The 20,978-nt window shown below is 36.0% G+C and overlaps 1 protein-coding gene and 1 pseudogene across 1 annotated transcript; one reads left to right on the top strand and one right to left on the bottom strand.

Annotated features, from left to right (window-relative positions):
- Positions 1 to 3,393: 3,393 nt before the first annotated feature.
- LOC124844041 (protein BASIC PENTACYSTEINE4-like) lies at positions 3,394 to 9,629 on the top strand (annotated as a pseudogene).
- A 7,418-nt stretch (positions 9,630 to 17,047) lies between these two features.
- On the bottom strand, positions 17,048 to 18,777 carry LOC124844048 (Eukaryotic aspartyl protease family protein). The gene has a single exon (XM_047320904.2). The coding sequence runs from the start codon at positions 18,579 to 18,581 to the stop codon at positions 17,247 to 17,249; it is 1,335 nt and encodes a 444-aa protein (XP_047176860.1). The 5' UTR covers positions 18,582 to 18,777; the 3' UTR covers positions 17,048 to 17,246.
- Between the last annotated feature and the right edge of the window lie 2,201 nt (positions 18,778 to 20,978).

A 20,978-nucleotide genomic window follows, 5' to 3' on the forward strand; every position in this document is an offset into this window, starting at 1 on the left:
TATATATATATATATATAAAGTTGTGATAAATCAACCATCTTAATAAGTTATGTTTAATTATACCTACTTTTTCAAGAATAGTAAATTATATATTTTAAATGAACGTTAAAAATTTATAGTTAGAACTCACTTATAAACACAAAAGATAATGTGCTAAGAATTAATAGTTATATATATAGATATATGTTCTTTCATATATTTTTCTAACGTTTTCAAGTCATTCTCTTCTCCATTGTAATGTACAAAATCATTGTTTCCTATCATTTATAACATTTAAAAAGTCTATCACTAAGCTCTAATTCATTTAAAAAAACTTTCTAACTACAATTTAGGATCAAATCATGAAGAAAAAAAGATTTACAAGAGTTTCTAATCAAGACAACACAACCTAGACACTTCAACATGTCCATTATCTTTGTCAATCTTCAAATCTTGATGAATAAGATTGGATATATCAAATGCATAAATCATAACTCCAACATATTAGTATTTATTTTAATTAGTTGTCACTTGAAGCTATTATGTTGTTCTTCACTTGAAATTTGTATTATAACAATTGATAAAAATGATAGAATGTGTTTTGTATGTATATATTCAATGTGATAAAATTATTTATACTAATATAAGTATACTCATCATTTTGTTTAAATCCAGGTAATTTATACTACTTCAGAAATCTTTATTTAATTATATATAAAATTATAACCATGAGTTCAAAATTTTTTAATTATTATTTATTATTAAGAACCAATTTTTTTCACCTCAAATTATATGTTACCTTTTAAAAATATAAGAAAAAGCTTCTTTTATCTGTATAGATAGCGAGGCTTTCACTTTTTTTTTTAGAATAAATTTTTATACATGTTTAAAAGTGAATTTTTAACGCTCTATTTATATATATTTTAATGTGATTATATTTTTGGGTTAAATATGTTTTTAGTCCCTAAACTATTGATCGTTTCTGGTTTTCGTCCCTCTTCCAAAGTAAGGTACAATTTAGTCCTCAATCTTTAAAAAACGTTTGTTTTAGTCGAAAAAACGAACGTTTTGAGGACTAAAACGAGGACTAAAAACAAAATTTTGAGGACTAAAACGAACGTTTTTCTAAAGAATGAGGACCAAATTGTACCTTACTTTGGAAGAGGGACGAAAACCAGAAACGGCCAATAGTTTAGGGACTAAAAACATATTTAATCCTATATTTTTAATCGATGTAAAATAAACAATCTATTATAGTCAAATGAGTTAAAATCAAACACTAGATTCAAATAATATATAATTAGAAAAGATTTACAAATATTATATTAAAATTTTAAATAATGTCATAATCTTTTATATGCATTTATTTATTTATTATTCATTGATTAATACTAAATTTTCTCTGAATATCTATCTCCGGACATGGCAACTCAACCATATCTACTTTGTGCGTTAGCTTATATGAATAAGAACGTGTTGATAGAATTTTCTCTAAAGATCTTTCAAAGCTGAGAGATTATGAGAAATCTAATAAGAAGTGGGTGTGTATTTTTTTACTCAGAAAATAATGTGTGAAGCACTGTCTATATTTAAGTATTAATGAATGTGTATTGATTGATTTAACAATAGTGGAGAGGTCTTCCGTACGATGATTTGTTTAATTCGGTGGGAAAAGGATGAATGTGTCAAAACGCATACTCTGTCTGGTTTGGTATTATATATTATGGGTGTGAGAATCCAGGTTAGATATGTAACCCTGTAAGCCAATATTGGCTTCTGGACTAATCCTTTTACTTTTATTAAATTTCCCACTAACAAAACATGAAAAGGAAAGGGGCAATCCATGGTACCCACTATACATACTTCCCTAATGTCACACAATAACAAAATTATATTTTTGTGTCATAATCATACTAATAATAATAAAAAGGAAATATTAATTTTTTAAAATATATATAGAATGGGGATAAAAAAGAAAAATTAAGGATGAATTTGATAAACTTAAAAACAGGGTGGGTTGATAATCCAAAACAATTAGTTTTTTCAGCAAGTAAATTAGATAGTTTGTAATACAACAAGTGTCGTATTTACAAAAGTTTGGTAGAATACACATTTTAAACTAGTTTCACTCAAATAAAATAATAAAAGGTGCATGAAAGGTGTAAAAACAAATTTGATTTCAAAAAATAAAATTAAGTATGCAAGTAACGCATTGTAAAACAATTTGATATGGATAAGGTTGACCTCAGGATGATAAATACATGTTGAAGCTATATTTCACCATTTTGTCCCTCTCTTGTAAAGGCTCAGATATTATTTATAAAGATACGATTAATCATGTTCTGAGAGTTCTATTTGAATGTAACTCTAGATCCATTCTTGACACTTAGAGTCTAAGATCACTAAATTTTAATTAGTATGATATGTCAGTTACGACTTGAATAGATCACTTACATTAAAATTAAAACTATATAACCAACTAAAGTCTTAAGTATATTCCTAGAATCTAAAAGGAGGTGGGGAATTAGTTGGACCGTAACTTGGAACTAGTCCTCACTCAATTCCAAGCTAGTGAAATAAGATGAGTGATCAGTTCACCCAAAAATCAATACAAACTAATTCACAAACATGTAATAATACATTACTTTGATAGATAAACAAATATCTATACAAAAGGGTTACATCTTTGATTCAATGCTATAAGAGATTTAGCTCCTCATAATAGATGGAAAGATTAAAACACAAGGAGGAGTCATCATCTCTTCATACCTTTAATAATGTTCTCCAAAATTACATAGGAGAGTGTCTAAGAAATTCTTTAAAAAGTCTCTCTTAAGAGTCTATCCAAAAGTACTTAAAATAGAAGACCAACTTTCTTATTTATAAACTTTTCAGGATGTGGCTTCAGTAGTGTTAAGTATGGCTTTCACTATAAAAGTTTTTTTTGAAGATGGGTTTTCTTTGTGGCTCAAACCTCATGCTTTTGGTAATGTATTTCCTGAGATAACTTATTTGAGGATGAGTCTTCAAGCCTAAAGATCACTGCTCAGTCGCACAAGTGTTAGATAAAATGGAAATAGGAAAGGTTGAGTGCAGTTCTTGTTGTAGACTGGTAGAATCTCCATTTAACGCCTAAGATTTTGTTCAATAAATGGTTTCTTTGTATGTATTTTTGTCTGTAGTGTGCAACATAAAATTAAGAACTATTTAGAAGTAATTTAAGTTTGCTAAATTCTTCAGATTGTATTCGAACAATGTTTGGGAACGTTGATGTCTATTTTCTTTGCTTATTGACCTAATGCTACACTTTTTCTTTTCTCATTGTTAACAGGATTCTCCTTTCAGCTGGAGATTGTTGATTGATTAAATCCCTTGATTTCTTGACTTCAACTACCACATCTTTTACAAAATCCTCTGGATGAAAAATGGAGGATTGTCGTCAAAATGAACATGACATACATAAGATGGAATACTACAGAGGACCACATTTCATGGTAAATAGAATACATGAATTTGTGATCTTTTTTTTTCCAGCTTTGCACAACTGGTCACTTTATTCATTAATTGAATTGGATTTTGCATTTGCAGTGGAATATTGGTTCCTAGCATCAAGTTAAAGAGCCAAATGCACTAGTTATGAATAAGAAGATTAGGTCCATTATGGCTGAAAGACAAGCTGTTATTCTAAAGCTTGAACTGGAGGCTGCAATATCTGAAAAGAATGCCTTGGCTGCTCAAGATGAAGCCATTCAATAGAGGGATGAAGCACTTGTTCAAAGAGATAATGCCATTTTGGAACAGGATAATTCCCTTACAACCCTTCAGAGTCAGAACAGTTATGTCACCTTCCCTTTTGGCAGTGGAATTCAATGTTGATCAAAACGAATTCATCATTCTTCAAACCATCTGTGTATCATGTTTGAAGCTGCGTACAAAACAAAGGATGCCTTCCCGATTACAGTTATTCCTTCTGAAGTTGTTAAATCTCATCAAGTAAATAGCGCAAAGGAGAATAAGGCAATTAGTCCTAAGGCATCAAACCTACCCTACAAAGTAAAGAAAATGGGCGAGGATTTAAACAGGAAGGCTTATTTTGAAGGTACAAAAATCCGATCTGAATGGCATAGGGAAGATGTTGGCCTGAATTTGGTTACATCTAATGAAAGAAATTTATTGCTGAATAGTTATTATTAATGTTGGGAATGTGATATCACTAGTTAAGTCTTGGGTTGTGATGAACTAGTGGCTTAAAATATGAAAAATATGTGACCAATGTACTTTGTTTTAATACAGACTTCATATACTTCAGAAAACTAGAAGGAAGCTAGTAACGAAATGAATTTTCAGAAAACTAGAAGGAAGCTAGTAACGAAATGAATTGGAGGAACTCTGGATGTTATGGATATCGTTCTGAAAACCTTAAAGATCATTGTGTTTGTGTGTGTGTGCGGGTGCATGGAGGTGCCTGCACTTGCATGCATGCGTGCGTGTGTGACTGTGTATGTGTGTGTGTGTGTGTGTGTGCCTGCATGTGTGTGTGTATGTGCGTGTTTGTGTGTACGTGTCTGTGCATGTCTATGTGTGTGTGTGTGTGCGTGTGTATGTGTACGTGGGAGTGCGTGTGTTCGCGTGTGTGTGCGAGTACATCCGCTTGAGTGTGTGTGTGCGTGTGTGCGTCTGTGTGTGTGTGTGTGCGTGTCTGTGCAGTTGTGTATGAGCGTGCGTGTGTGTGTGAGTGCGTGTGTATGTGTGTGTGGGTGGGTGTGTGGGTGCATTAGAGCGTGTGTGCACGAGTGTGTGCCCATGAGTACGTGCGTCTGTGTGTGTGCGTGTGTGTGTGAGTGTATTCGTGTGTATGCGTGTGTGTGCATGCGTGTATGCATGTGTATGTGTATGTGTGTGTGTGTGTGTGTGCATGTCTACATGTGTGTGAGTGTGTGCGTGTGTATGTCTATGCATTGTGTGCGTATGTGTCCGCATGTATGTGCGCGTGCGTGAGTGTGTGTGTGTGTGTGTGTGTATGTGTATGTGCGTCTATGTGCGTGTGTGCGTGTCTACATGTGTGTAAGTGCGTGCGTGTGTGTGCATTGTGTGTCTATGTGTGCGCGTGTATGTGCGTGTTTTTATGTGCGCGTGTGTGAGTGTATGTGTGTGTGTGTACGTGTATGTGCGTGTGTGTCTATATGTGTGTGAGTGTGTGTGTGTGTGTGTGTGTTGTGTGTGTATGTGTACGCGTGCGTGTGTGTGTGTTTGTGCCTGCGTGCGTGCGTGTGTGTGCGTGTATGTGTATGAGTATGCGCATGTGTGTGTGTATGTGTGTGTGGGAGGGGTGTGGGTGTGTCGGTGTGTCGGTGCGCGTGTGCGCGTGTGTGCTTGCGTGCGTATTTGTGTGTTTGCGTATGTTCGTGCATTTGTGTGTGTGGGGGTGTATTTGTCTATTTGTGTGCATGGGTTTGCATGCGTGCGTGCGTGTGTGAGTGTGTGTGTCTATGGGTGTGAGGGTGCATGGGTGTATACGTGCGTGTGTGTTGAAACGTGTATGTATACATGCTTGTGAGTGTGCGTTTGTGTGTGTGACTAAGTGCGTGAGTGCGTGCGTGCATGCCAGTGTACCTGTATATGTGTGTGCGTGTGTGTGCTCTTCCGTGCGCGTGCGTACATGTGTGTATGTCGGTGCGTTGGTCAGAACGCGTGTGTGTGTGTGCGCGTGTGTGTGTGTGTACATCTGTGTGTGTGGGGGGGTGTTTGTGTGGGGACATGGGTGTGCTTGTGTGTGCGTGCGTGTGTGTCTATATGTGTGTGTGTGTGTGTGTGTGTGTTGTGTGCGTATGTGTACGCGTGTATGTGCGCGTGCGTGAGTGTGTGTTTTTGTGCCTGCGTGCATGCGTGTGTGCGTGTATGTGTATGAGTCCGTGCGCGTGTGTGGGGGGGTGGGTGTGAAGGTGTGTGGGTGCATGCCTGCGTGCGTGTTTGTGTGTGTTTGTATGTGTGTGCGTTTGTGTGTGGGTGGGTGTGTTTGTTTGGGTGCATGGGTGTGCAAGTGTTTGCATGCGTGTGTGAGTGTGTGTGTCTATGGGTGTGTATGTGCGTGGGGTCGTGCGTGCAAACATGTATGCATAGGTGTTTGTGTGTGTGAGTAAGTGCGTGCGTGTGTGCATGCACGTGTGCCTATATGTGTGTGTACGTGTCTGTGTGTGTGTGCATGTGTGTGTGTTTATATTTGTGTGTGTGTGTGTTTATATTTGTGTGCGTGTGTGTGTGCATCTGTGTGTATGTGGGGGGGGGGGGGGGGGGGTGGGAGTGGGTGTGCTTGTGTGAGCGTGCGTGCGTGCGTGTTTGAGTGTGTGTGTGTGTGTGTGTTCGTGTGCGCGTGTGTGCGTGTTAGTGTGTTTTCGTGTGTGTATGGGTATATGAGCTCGTCCGTGCGCGCGTATGCTTGTGTGCGTTCGTGTGTGTGTGTATGTGCGTGTCTGCGAGTGTGTGCGCTTTCATGTGCATGCGTTTTCGCGTGCGTTTGTGTGTTTGCGTGGGTGTGTGTGTTTGTGTGTGTATGTGTATTTTCGTGTGTTTGCGGGTATGTGTGTGCATGTGTGTGAGTGTGTCTCAATATATGTGTGAGTGTGTGTGCATTGTGTGCGCGTGCGAGAGTGTGTGTGTGTGTGTGGTTGTGTCTGCGTGCGTGCGTGTGCGTGTGTGTGCGTGTGTGCATGTATGTATGAGTCGGTGCGCATGTGTGTGTACGTGTCTGTGTGTATGTGGCGGTGTGTTTGTGTGGGGGAGTGGGTGTGTTTGTGTATGCGTGCGTGTGTGCGTGTGTGAGTGCGTGTGTGAGTGCGTGTGTGAGTGTGTGTTCATGTGTGCGTGTGTGTGTTAATGTGTTTTCGTGTGTGTGCGGGAATATGAGCTCGTACGGCGCGCGTATGCTTGCATGCGTTCGTGTGTGTATGTATGTGCGTGTCTGCGAGTGTGTGAGCTTTCATGTGCATGCGTTTTTGCGTGCGTTTGTGTGTTTGCATGGGTGTGTGTGTTTGTGTATGTATGTGTATTTTGGTGTGTATGCGGGTATGTGTGTGCGTGTGTGTGAGTGTCGCTCAATATATGTGTGAGTGTGTGTGTGTGTGTGCATATGTGTGTGCGTTTATGTGCGCGTGCGAGAGTGTGTGTGTAGTTGTGCCTACATGCGTGCGTGTGTGTGCGTGTGTGCGTGTATGTATGAGTCGGTACGCGTGTGTACGTGTGTGTGTGTGTGTATGTGTGCGCGTTCGTGCCTGCATGCGTGTTTATGTCTGTGCGTATGTGCGTGCGTTTGTGTGTGTGTGAGTGTGTTTCTTTGGGTGCATGGGTGTGCATGTGTGTGCATGCATGCGTGCGTGTGTGAGTGTGTGTGTGTGTGTGTGTGTCTTTGGATGTGTGGGTGCGTGCGTGCGCGTATGTGCAAACGTGTATGCATACGTGCTTGTGTGTGTGTGTGTGTTTGTGTGTGTGAGTATGTGCGTGCGTGCATGCATGCCCGTGTGCCTGTGTGTGTGTACGTGTGTGTGTGTGTGTATTTGCGTGTGTGTGTGCATGGGCGTGTGTGTGCATTCCCATAGGTGTGTGTGTGCGTGGTCTTCCGTGCGCGTGCGTATGTGTATGTGTGCGTGTGTATGTATGTGAGTGTGTGAGTGTGGGTGTGTCGATGTGTGGGTGTGTCGATGCGTTGGTGCGAACGTGCGTGTGTGTGTGTGCATGTGCGTGTGTGTGTGTGTGCATGTGCATGTGTGTATGTGTGTGTGTGTGTGAGTGTGTTGTGTGTGTGGGTGTGTAGGGGCGTACGTGCGCGTGTGTGCAAACGTGTATTCGTGTGTGCTTGTGTGTGTGTCTTTGTGTGTGTGAGTGCGTACGTGTGTGTGTGCATTTGTGTGTGCGTGTGTGATCTTCCGTGCGCGTGCGTACGTGTGTGCGTGTGTGTGCGTGTGTGTACGTGTGTGTGTGGGTGGAGTGTGGGTGTGTCGGTGCGTTGGTTGAAACGTGTGTGTATGTGCGCGCGCGTGTGTGTGTGTGTGTTTATGTGTGTGCATGCATATGTCTGTGCAACTGTGTGTGGGTATGTTTTTGTGGGGGCGTGGGTGTGCTTGTGTGTGCGTGCGTGCGTGAGTGTTTGTGTGTGTGTGTGTTTGTCTGTGTGTGTGTGTGCGTGTGTGTGCGTATGCGTATGTATGTGCATGCTTGCGCATCTGTGCGTGCGTGTGAGTGTGTGTGCATATGTGTGTTTGTGTGTGTGTGTGTGGGGGGGGGGGGGTATGGGTGTTTGGGTGTGTGTGTGTGCGTGGGTGTGCATGTGTATGCGTATATGCGTGTGTGTGTGTGTTTGTGTGTTTGTGTATATGTAATTGCGTGAGTGTCTATGTGTGTGCATGCGTGCGTGTGTGAGTTTGTGTGTATATGTGCGTATGTGTATTTGTGTGTGGATATGTGTGTACGCACATGTATGTGCGCGTGCGTGCATGGGTGCCTATGTATCTACATATATGGGTGCCTATGTATGTGCGCGCGTTTGTTTGTGTATATGTATGTGCGCGCGTGGGTGCATGGCATATAAACCAACCTATCAAAAGAATTTAATTGGTGCCAAGAGACCAATCTAGACGGACTACCCGTAACGAGAGTCATATTAATATGTTTATCTCATCGAGACATAAGGAAATAGGTCTTGCATTCAAAACTTTCACGTACTTATCCGTACATTCGAAGAAAATTACTATTTTTGTCCATATTGTTGTTAATGAATTGTTATAAACATGAATGACAAAATCTTCTTCATCTTCTTCGTAATTAACTACAGAAATAATGCAATTTTCATGTCAAATGTCGAACCGTTTCTTGGTATAAATTTTGAGAACAAGTTTTATACGGGCAATTCAGAAAGGGTAAAATGGGAAATTTATTTATGTTGGAGTGCAGGAAAAAACATATGGAGGTGAAGGCCCCAAAAGTTTGCTTGTTGTACGTAACTATTGGGCCATATATATAAAAGTCACATTCCAAAATATAGAGATATTAATTATATGAAACTTTCTAAAACTATTTTATATTAATTTTGGGGTGGTAGAGTAGGACTTAGAGACACAAGATAATACAGGGACATGAGATATGTTACATGTGAGTGGAGCAACTAAGTAAAAGTTTCGCTCCCCTGTCATATTCATAAATACGAAAATTGTTGAAATAAGTTTACATCTTTATGAAGAAAAAAAAGTAAGAAGAAATATTTTTTTTTCATAAAGTAAAATTAACTGATACATAATTTAACTTTTAAAAATTGACATACAATTCTGATCTTTTAATTTTAGGTTATTAAAACAATTATTTATTTTTATTTTTTTAAAATATTACAAAGGAACATGTACAAATATAGAAAAAAAATGGAGTGAAGATGCAAAGGAAGGTCAGCTATATAGGAATTATTGTTTGTGGTGTCTCATTTTGCACACGCTTTTTCCTTTTCCATTTGTGTTTCCATTAAATAGGGCACCATTTATGCCCTGAATCTATGCAAGAACCTTTTATTGCCCATCATGCTTTGGAAACCCCTTTTTGTGTCCCACATGCTGTGGCAATTAATTCAATGAAAGTTGGTCCTATCCCATTTTATTTGGCTCAATTGTGACCCTTAAGACTATGAGATTTCCATGTTATGCCTATGCGTTTGGTTGCATACATCACATGACTCTAAGGCAATCAAGCCTAGTGGGTTGCTTTATTTTTCCTTTCATTCTTACATAAAAACCATTTTTTTAAGATTATTTTATTTGTATATTTCATAATTATATATATATATACATATATATATATATACATATATATATATATACATATATATATATATATATACATATATATGTACATATATATATGTATACATACATATATACATATATACATATATATGTATACATACATATATACATATATACATATATATATATATATGTATACATATATACATATATATATATATATATATATATATATAAACATCAATTATATCCATGATACCATCTTAAACATACAGTTTTTGTTTTCACTAAATTCTATATTTTATCACTCTATTATTATTATTATTATTATTATTATTATTATTATTATTATTATTATTATTATAATAATAATAATAATAACATATTCTAAATTTTCACATATTTGTCTTATGAAGTTTTTTTTTTTTATATTTAATCGTCATGTTTTGTTTTGCAATTTTCACTATCTTGTTAGTGACAAACTACGTTGCTTTGTGAAAAATTGGTGATAAAAACGATTTTGTTTTGGAGGACACACTAGTCCTCAAAAAAAGTTAATTTTGTCAATATGGTTAGTAATACTAACAATAAAGATACAATAAAACTAAATTAAGTTATAGTCATTTTTTTTATTAGTTTCAAACAATTTTGTGATTTACAATGTCAAGACTTGTTGTCTTAGGATTGCATCATCGAGTGTCCTCTGGCCTACAATAATGCAATACTTCCAACAATCGATCATTCTTTCCATCAATTAACCTTATGATCTGAAGAGAAATCACTTATTTGACCTCCAAATCGAACAGATAAACTTGAGGCATCAAACCTATCTTTGGTGCTACATTTTGGATTGAGAAAATCATCACCTTCATTGTCTTACATCTTGGATAACAACTGTCAAACTTCAATTAACAATTAAGAATAGAACATTACAAAATTTATAGTTCAAACATTTTCTTATAAACCCATTTGTTACACTCTTACAAAGTGCAAAAAATTTCCACGAGCTAAACCTCTAATTTTCTAATGACTTGGTTTAGGTCATCAACAATTATCCCATGTGTTTTCAGTTGGTCGAGTTATTTTCAATCATGCTAGATTTTTTAGTCAATCTTATAATGTTCCTTAAACATTATCTATTTTTTTATATACTTACATTATAATTATCAATAAATGTACTTTGTTTTAAATCAACAATGAAATTAATTTTTATTAATTTTTATGTACTTTACAATTTTATATATTTTATTTATTTCTTATTATGAAAATTCTTTTTAATTAAATTAAGAAATTATGAAGGGAGGTTGATAATTATAAATAAAGGATATTTCAAACTTTCACAAAATAATAGTCACCAATAAAAGAAGTTAAAATCCTTAACAACAAAAACCTCCATAATATAAATTCGATACTAGAAATCTCTGACCAATTGATTGCGACGATTCTAATGGTAGAGGTTTGAAAAACTCATGCAAATTAATGTATAAGGATAATAGTTTTTTTTTGTATTGTTCATGTATTTTTATTATTGTCCATTGATCATTGTAGGAAATATAACGTAGAAGTTATAGTGAAAAATGAAACATGACCATTTTGTTATTCACACCTTCTTAACAAAATCAATAAAAATAACTTATTATTCTACACTAATCACAATATCTTTTTGTATTAATTACAAAACTCTATCTTTCTAACTTGTAAAGACAAATAAAGAAGATGATGGAATAAAATAATAATCCTAATAATCAACAGAAAAATTAAACAGAAAAAAACTTAATTAAAAAATATAAAACTTCAATTGAAAATACTCAAATGTAAAATGAAATTAGGACATAATTAAATTTTCATAGCAGGAAAATAAATTCACATTCAAGTTTGAGTGAAGAGGAGGAAGGGGAACTTTGACATTTTTTTAAGTTTTAAGAACTACACTGTGGAAGTTCTTTTCTGAAAACAATAAAAATCTGTTTTGGAAGCATGGCAGTGTGATTATAAATACAGAATACCGCTCACAACCACTCGCATGGCGCATTTATGAGCAAACAAAAAAATGAGATTCTGGACAGAATCTGAGATTTCAGTTCACTGCATGTGAAGAGAAGAAAGCAATATTAAGCTTACAAGAGTTTGTTATTTGCATTTATTAACTGCTACTCAGCCAACTATGCCATCTCCACTGTCCATCTCGTGAATGAAATCATTATCATCCATTTTTATTTTATTAACTGTTACTCAGCCAACTATTCCATTTTTATGAAACCATTTCTAATATGTTAACAATTTAAAATCACTGATAGAAACTAAACACTATTAATAAACCTTAAAACATTCCCCAGTCACCAATTGAAGACACAGTCGTCGCACTGTTTGACTTGAAGATCATGTTTACAAACATACTTTTCAATGTAAAAAAAAGTGAAGCAAATATTTTGTTTTATTGACATATATGCAATCAAAATAGGCAGAGATTAGTCTGAGCTTTTATCCTTAATTTCAATTGGTGCATGGACCAATCAAGTTAACAAAATTTTCAAGTAAATGTTGACAATTCATCAATTATTAGAAAAAAAGATACCAGGAAAACTTGTAGCAAGACCAGCACAACATCAGCTAGACCCGCATTAATGGCTGCAGATGGGAAGAAATCACATTATGAGTGAAGAACATTGTACTGGGAAGGATTCTGAAGTAAGCTTATACTGTATTTGACAGAATTAAAAGTTTGTTTTTCCAAATTAGACCTCTTGGGTGAAGGAACACGTATTCTGTTGATATTTTTTGAAATACTCTTTCACGTAGCATTTGAATACTATCATATCATAATTCCTTTCATCATCTTCTTTTATGTCATTTTAACAAACACTTTTCCTCCAACTATCTAATTTATCAGTTTTCACTGCATTTTTTAAGGATATTGGAAACAAGGTCACACTCTTCTCATCTATTTGAGTATATGAACATTTTATATTAATAAACAAACCGATCTTAAAATATAAGTATTATTAAGAGAACCGTAGCCGAAAAGGGAGCCAGCAAAAGCACCTTAAGCAGAGTTGGCGGCGGAGAGAAGAAGGCAAACGGTGGGAGACGGAGTAGAGGAGCCTTTGATAGGATTCGGAGCAGAGTTCGCATCACTTTCTGAAAGACAAGAGTGCTAATCTGTGAGGACAAGCGTCATCTTGAATGGCAACAAGTACTACAAAATTCGTGACCCTAAGTGAAGGAAAGGAGAAAAGTTGATTGTACGTAAGAGAAGACGTCTCAGAGATGACGGCATGGAGAACTAACAATGTGGGGAGAATATGGCGTTGATGCAATGTGGGGAGAACGTAAAGAGAAGAGAAGAACAACATTAACAAGAGGAACGAAGAAGATGAACTGAGAAAGAGAGAACGTGAATAGACGACGTGTAAATCAAATTGGGAAAATGAAGAGAACTTGAAGAGAGAAAAAGATTAGGAATTCATATTCTATGACATGTGGTTTACTACTTGTTATAATAAGTTTTGAACTTTATTATGAAAATGCTAGGACTTCTAACCTATTATGAAAGCCTGCTATGAGAAGTCTTCTTAGACTTCTCGAAATATATTTTGAACTTAATTTCAATTTTGCTTCTGCGTCCAACTATTATGATAGGTATTTCAAAGTACATCATAATAACTCTTATTTTTATTATATGACACCCAGATTTCACATTCTCATAATAAGTCATCATAGAATCTTTTTTTCCACTAATGATTTGAGAGAAACCAAGAGCTAATGTGTGAGATGAGAGAACTCATTAAAAGAGGTAAAACATTCATTAAAAGTAAAGATGAATTCTTTAGTAGAGAAGATGAATATGAAAAAAAAAAGTGAAAAAGCTCTTGAGTGAAAAGAAAAAAAGAGAAGGAAGAAAGAAATAAAGAGTCTAAAGAGAAAATGATAAGAAAGGAATGGGTAAGAAAAGAAAGAAAAAGAAAGAGTTGAAAGGAAAATCTATTTGGTTCATTTGAAGAAAAACTTAAGATTCTTAATAAAATACAAGAGAGCTCAAGAGGAATTAAGAAAAAGTAAGCTATTTTTTTGAATTAGTGTCTATACATTTAGTTACTATTCATGTTCTATGTATCTGATTCATCATGTAGACTTATCCTAGTCGAGTAATAGAATCGTCCTTTTTTATCCTTTAGCAAATAAGAGGGAAGAATAAATAATATAATCCAAAAAGACCAACATGAATACAATAGGATAACACAAAGTCTCTAGATTTTTAGAAGCTCTCGTGCATAACACTATACACATTCATGTTAATGTACCATGTTTATGTATTTAAATATGAGTCTTTTACATATATTATATGCTCTGATTATTTATCATGCTCTAATTAGTTATTACAACTGTTATGAAAACTAACCCGCATGCATGTAAGACAACTTAATAATAAAAATGAATTAACAAAATATTTAAACGACTAAAAACTTTAAAGTTTTATAAATGCACTTCTACTTAAACTGAAAAATCATATTGTTTAGATGTGTATTTGTTAAACATCAAAAATGAAAAGATTGTTAAGACAATATCGTCTATAAGACTGAACTTTTAAATGTTCTCATATGTTTTAAAGTTTAACAAACAACATTAAACAAAATGAGCATATGAGAATGTTATAATTATAATAACAATACAACTAAAATATAAGTGGCTTATGAAAATATAAACACCTTAAGGAAAGCCTTAGTAAAAACACTAGGTATGAACATACGCATCACTAAATGGTTTCCCCAATTAATGCGCCTGAGAGTCTTGTTGAATGCAACGAATGTTATACCTCGCTAGACGATGGTCAAACAAACTCTCAATATATCTTGATAGATAAAAGCGTCAAACGATGTTTTTGGAAAGAACACTAAAAGTCTCAAAGGATATTCCAAACACTTGTGTTGAAAGATACCTTGCTAAACACATTCTTAAATAAAACAGAGAAAACTTAAAGAAGTGTTTACACATGTTATACGATACCATGTGTCAAACAATCTACTTCATCCAACAATGAAGTGTTCATCAACTGCTGGGTATCTTAGTGAAAAGCTTAAACTATCAAATCCTACCATAAAAAACATAAAAGGCACTTTGTTATTATGAACAAGCATTAAATGTCATTAAATGTTCAACATTTAAAAAACAAAAGTGATAAGAGAAATGACATATATGTTGCATGCATATGTACTCTACTTTGTGCAGATTGCCTATTACATGCATCAACCTGGTCCATCCTATACAAATTAGAAGTGGACATTAGAAATAAAGAAGACATTCATGGAATATTCTCCTCATCAAAAGTCGTGCTAGAAAAATTGTGTTGCCTACTTTTGTCAAAGTACTAAAAAGCTCTAGAAAAGAAACACTCTCAAGCTTCATTGATATATATAAGTTTACCATTGTAAGAAGAGAGAAAAAAATATTCAGTAAGTTTGTATTACACACATATCTCTCTACAACAACTATCATCTATGGAATTGTAACCAATCTTTTGATTGTAAATTTTGAAGAGAATTCAAACACTTTACATTTAACTTGGTGAAGTTAAATGAGGAGTGAGTGAAACTCTGACGTTTAACTTGGTGAAGTTAAATGGTAGCTAGATGGGTTTGTCTAGTGACCAGGAGTGGGTGAAAATCAATATTAGTCAAAGTAATGGTGGTTACTTAAAGTGATTAGGGATATCACAAGTGGTGAGAATAATCAATTGTAATCTTGTTGAAGATTATATTGAAACTCTTTTATAGTTTGAACTAAATTTTAAAATGGAGCATTTAACAACTTATGTAAATTTTTCAATCCTCGACAAAACTATTAAATTATCTCCTTTGCAATAAGTTTTCCTATAATACTATTCAACCGTTCTTCTAGTATTTTTCCAGGAACTTCATTTCTAACAAAGCTTATTCCATGCATAAGGTTATTAGAAAGAAAGAAAAATAAAAATAAATAAACATTTTATGCATGCACATGAATTAAACATAAGACTGTTAGCCTATAACAAAGTGCTCTAACCATGAATCTTTATAATTCTTTACTTTAATGTACTCAAATGACATCCAAACACCTCATTATTTAGCTTTTTTTTTAGTGTCTTACATTGGTTACAACTCGACCAAAGGGTTAGTTACAATTACAACAACTATTCCCTATTTGTTAAATTAAACTTTGGAGCTTGGGAGACTTATGTATATATTCGACCCAACTATTGACCTAAGGTGATTACATAATATTCAAAAATATATTTGTTGGTATAAATATTCATATGTATATGAACAAATCTTAATAGTTTGATTACGTTATGATATTCCTTAATATCATATATTTACATAATATTTTGATATGTAGATAAAATATCACATTATTGTGATTGTTTTGTTAATTCTTATATATACTGTAAATTGTTATTTTATTAATATTATTTGATATCAACTTTGATACTATCTCTTTTTATCACATGAGTCAAAGAGCTCAAAAATCTTATAGATACACTTCTTTATCTTTTTATCACACATCGTAAAGTTCCAAAACCTTATAAATACAATTTTTTTATATAAGTAAAAAGTATGTATTTCATCCGAAAATACATACTTATATCTATTTTTAATAAAAAAAAATCAAAACTCTCTTATTTTTTTAAACTTGAGAAAGTGACATTCCTACTTGAGTGTCTTTGTTTCAACCCTCACATAAAATGTTGGAAGTCTCACATCGACTAGAGATAATGTCAATTTATAGTTTATAAATTAGTGCAAACCTCACCGTATAAATTGATTTTATAGAATTGAATTAGACTTAAAATTCACTTCTAAAAAATACATGGATCATAAAGATTTCCCATTAGAATTTCGATAAGAACAACAATTAATAAAACTACAACACAGGAAACACCAAACAACACTCAATATTTTAAGTATTTTTAAATTGTCTCTAATATTGAAATTTGATGTATTTAAATCGAAAAGCCAGTATAAATAACAATTCATAATTCTTATTGGTTTTAAATTTAAATAAATTAAAATATTTATTTTCTACATAAAGGACGTCTCAACGACATTATTTCATTCTCTCCGTTAAATGATCGTTTTTATCGAATTATTATGGATTTATATTGAAAATATAAAACTAGTATTAATGAAAACAAATGTTGATTGTTTTATGTTTAATAAAGTAAAATATTAAAATTTTACGTAAAAGACGTTACAATCGGAAAATTTTTCATTTTCTCTTCCCCAGAGGCTACACAGCAAAAATATCAGATAAATATAAATAAACCAAAAAGAATTTCCAAAATATAAAATATAATAAAATACAGATCATCATAACGTTCGTCCACCGAAATTGTTGACAGCAACAATCCAAACAAGCTCAAATGCCCCCAAAAAATACACGTGGCAATAATAACAAATCCGTATCATTTAAATAAATAACCCGGTTCGTTTTACGGTTTCACTTTTTCATGTTTAGCGAACCGCACATCCGTGACGCGAGAACCCGATCCGCGACCGGTGCAAATCGAACTCAAACAAGTACCCTTGCTGCATCAAATTCCCAATCACAGAAAATCCAGAACCCGGTCGAACTGCCTGAACCGCGAGACACTTTACTCCATCCGCCGGCTCAATAAAATAATTCCCTGCTGGTGGCGACAGCACCGATTTTCCGGCAAGGAAGAATCTCAGCTTCGGCAGCCTCGGCCTTGTGATGCCGGAGACGTTAACACAAAGGTCGAACCCGAGCGCGGCGGCTCCCTCCGCCGCAGGAAGCTTCACGCGCCGCCGGAAGGCGGCCAAAACCTGCCTATAAGCTGGCTCCGCTAGAAAAGAAATCGTGGTGCCGGAGTCCAGGACGGTGCCTCCGTTTCCGTTGTCATCGATCCCCCAAACGGAAGTGTTTATCGGTAACCTAATGCCGTCAACTGAGACACTCTGGATGGTGATGTAATAAAACGAGGGAGACAGAGGGTTAGTGGCAAAAGGCGTGTAACTGAACAGCTTCCGCGAAATGACGTCGTTTGAGGAGGCGCCGATTGTAAGGTAGCTTTTTGGGGCCGGGGATAGGGTGTAGTCGAGAAGACAGTAAGAGAAGGTGTTACCAAATTTGCGGCCAAGTTGGGAAGTAAACGAAATGGGCCCGCGGCCCAGTCCCATTACGCCCTGCGCGCCGTTGAAGCTGGAGCCTGTTACACTGGGGCCAGAGGTTTTAAACCCGCACCCGAATGCCAGGTTTTTAATTTTCCCTTGTTTGTTGGAGCTGGTGTTGAACGTCGTCGTTTCCTTGGAGAAGAAGCCCGTTGTTGTGGACCCATCCGCGTAGGAATATTCGTAGCGGCAGGGTGTGTGGAGTTTGGTGCGGTTGTTACAGTGTGTGGGTGTGGGCTGAGGGACAAATCGACACGGCGAGTCGTAGCAGTGGTAGGAGGAGAAGCTTCTGGAATGTCGGGGCAGGAATGCGGATCCGGGTCGCTTGGTGGAGCAGTTACGGCAGGCGGAGCATTTCACCCAGACAAGGTCGCTGCCGGTGTCGGCTACCAGGAGGAGGCGCTGCGGCGGGGATCCGATGCGGAGGTCCGCAAAGTACTGTCCGGAGCCCATGGCGGCGCCGGAGGTGAGCGGAGACTGAGGCAAAGTACGGAGGCCGGAGATGCGGTGGAGGTCGGCGGCGAGGATGTTGGAGACGTTGGAGAGTGTTGTTCGAGGGATTAACGGTAGCTTGAGGTACTCGGTTGACGAATGTGTAAGGGAGAGAATGGTGAAGAAGAAGATCAAGGACAGGAAAGAGTCGAGTGAAGAATACATTGTTGAACGAGAGAGAGGAGAGAAAGAGAGAGAGAGAGAGAGAGAGAGAGAGAGAGAGAGGAGAGAGAGATATAATGGTGAGTGCAGAAGAATGAAAATGAAAGAGAAATGAAATCAGAAGACGGTCGATGCTACGCGATTTTGGGTTCCAGGATATACTTTCATACGTACGTATTTCCTCACAATTTAAATTTTCTTTAAAGTCAAAAGGTCTATATCAGATACGTGATTCTACGTATTTTTACTTTTATTTACATATTTAGAAATGTATTCTGGAAAATGTTTAACTGAAACTTTTCTTGTGATGAATAGTATAAATTACAAATGTAGACCATATAATTATGTCGCGAGATCAACATTAAAAGTTAGGTAATAATATGTTACTGTCTGATTAATATTTGTGTGTTTAATATAAATGTAGAGAATGTAATTTGTGTTTAATATCCTAGTCCTGGTATATTACAGAAAAGTAGAAAATAATAAATAACATGAAAAACAAAATGTTAGAAAATCAATAAAAGCTTAGAAACATGAAAATTTAAGATTATCTTATATCATGTGTTTTATAATGGTTATGATAATGAAAATTTGATATGTCCGGAATTAAATACAAAACATGTTTGTTAAAAGGGTTAAATATGTTTTTCGTCTATTAAGTATTACACGATTTTGGGTTTAGTCCCTACTCAAAAGTGTGATGGTTTTTAGTCCTCGTAGTTTTAAAACTCTTACTATTAGTTCTTAAAATTGGACGCCGTTAACTTTTAGTAGATGTGGCAAACGGCAAGGTCACGTCTTATGTCAGCTTGCCTCTTCGCTCTCTGCCACGTTGCTTGTGTCGTTCGTCTTTTTCGGCAGAGCAGAGCCTCCATCGAACCAGCCGTCGTGCCGGACCTTCCGCTCAGTCCAAGGCGTCGCCGGCGACACCAATCGCCACCGGGACCATTGTCGACCGGCGTCGATTTCTCCCTCCTTGCCTTTCTCCGCGCGCGAGAGAGAAGCTCTCTCGTTCCTCCGCCAATCGCCGCCTGAGAGAGTCCAATCGCCGCCTGAGAGAGTCCAGCCTCCGCGAGCCACAAACTAGGATGGTCTCCGCGAGCCACAAATCAGGAATCAGTGTGGAATTGTTTACTGCCTTTCAAAAAGTGAATGTGTTGAGGTCATTGCATCTTTCACTCCATTTTATGTTTTATCATTGTATTTTAGTTAAAAACCAGTTTTAGTTTTGCATTTCCATTGCATTTTAATTTCAATAACCATTCATAATTTCTTTCCTTTTTTGCTGTCATTGCTGGGAGTTGCCTATTTTTCTTTATGCCTGTAAATAAAGAAACAACCAAAACAAACAAACACAACCATGTTTTGTTTGGTCTTATGCAACGTGACATGGATGTTTAGGAGATTGAATACGTTGGGTTAGGATAAAATGAGCTATATTTTCAGAATATAAACTATTTCAAAGGTTTAAAACTTCAATCAATGGCAATCATTAATTTCTAAAATGATTACTCAGCTGGTTGAAAACAGCAACTGCAGCAGATTGAGCAAGGAAGTTGTCGAGAAGAGCCATCAACTAAGGTACAAAGTCTGACAATTTCGTGATTGAAAATGAATTTGTTTGTTGAAATGTAAACATATATAACAAGGAAAAAGAAATGCAGGCAGCTAAGAGGAGAGGATCTTTAGGGTCTAAACATAGATGAATTGCAACAGCTGGAGAGGTCTCCAGAAACTAGATTGGGGAGTGTGATAGAAAAGAAGGTCTTGGATGCATAAATCTATCTCCTGAATAATTTCCCTAATGACTTTATATAATTGATTAAACCCTTTTGATTTTCAGGGAGAGAAAATTATGGAAGAGATCGTTGATATGCAAAGAAAGGTGAGAAACTGAACATTCCACAGATTAATCATGTTGCGCGGAGAAAAGGCAAGAGGGAGAAATCGACGACGCGGTCGGTAATGGTCCCGGTGGCGATTGGTCCGATGAAGGCTGGTCTGATGAAGGCTGGTCTGATGGAGGCTCTGCTCTGCCAGAGAAGACGAACGGCACAAGCAGCAGAGAGCGAAGAGGCAAGCTGGCATAAGACGTGGCCTTGCCGTTTACCACATCTACAAAAGGTTAACGGCGTTCAATTTTAAGGACTAATAATAAGAGTTTTAAAACTACGAAGACTAAAAACCATCAAAGTTTCGAGTAGGAACTAAACCCAAAATTGTGTGATATTTAAGGAACGAAAAACATATTTAACCCTTGTTAAAATGACAAAAAAAACATAATTATTAAGAGTCTCACGGTCTACATAATTACAAAACTATGATATGTCATATCTATATCTACGTAAAAAAAACTTCATATTTTTTATAGTGCTTTTTTCAATTTTGGAGAATTTTAAA

This window comes from Vigna umbellata, chromosome 3 (genome assembly GCF_029865625.1).
Source record: "Vigna umbellata cultivar VRB3 chromosome 3, Vumbellata_1.0, whole genome shotgun sequence".
Classification (NCBI taxonomy): Eukaryota; Viridiplantae; Streptophyta; class Magnoliopsida; order Fabales; family Fabaceae; genus Vigna; species Vigna umbellata.

Excerpts from the sequence above, each read along its gene's own strand:
- LOC124844048 (XM_047320904.2), bottom strand. The coding sequence starts at position 18,581 with ATGTATTCTTCACTCGACTCTTTCCTGTCCTTGATCTTCTTCTTCACC.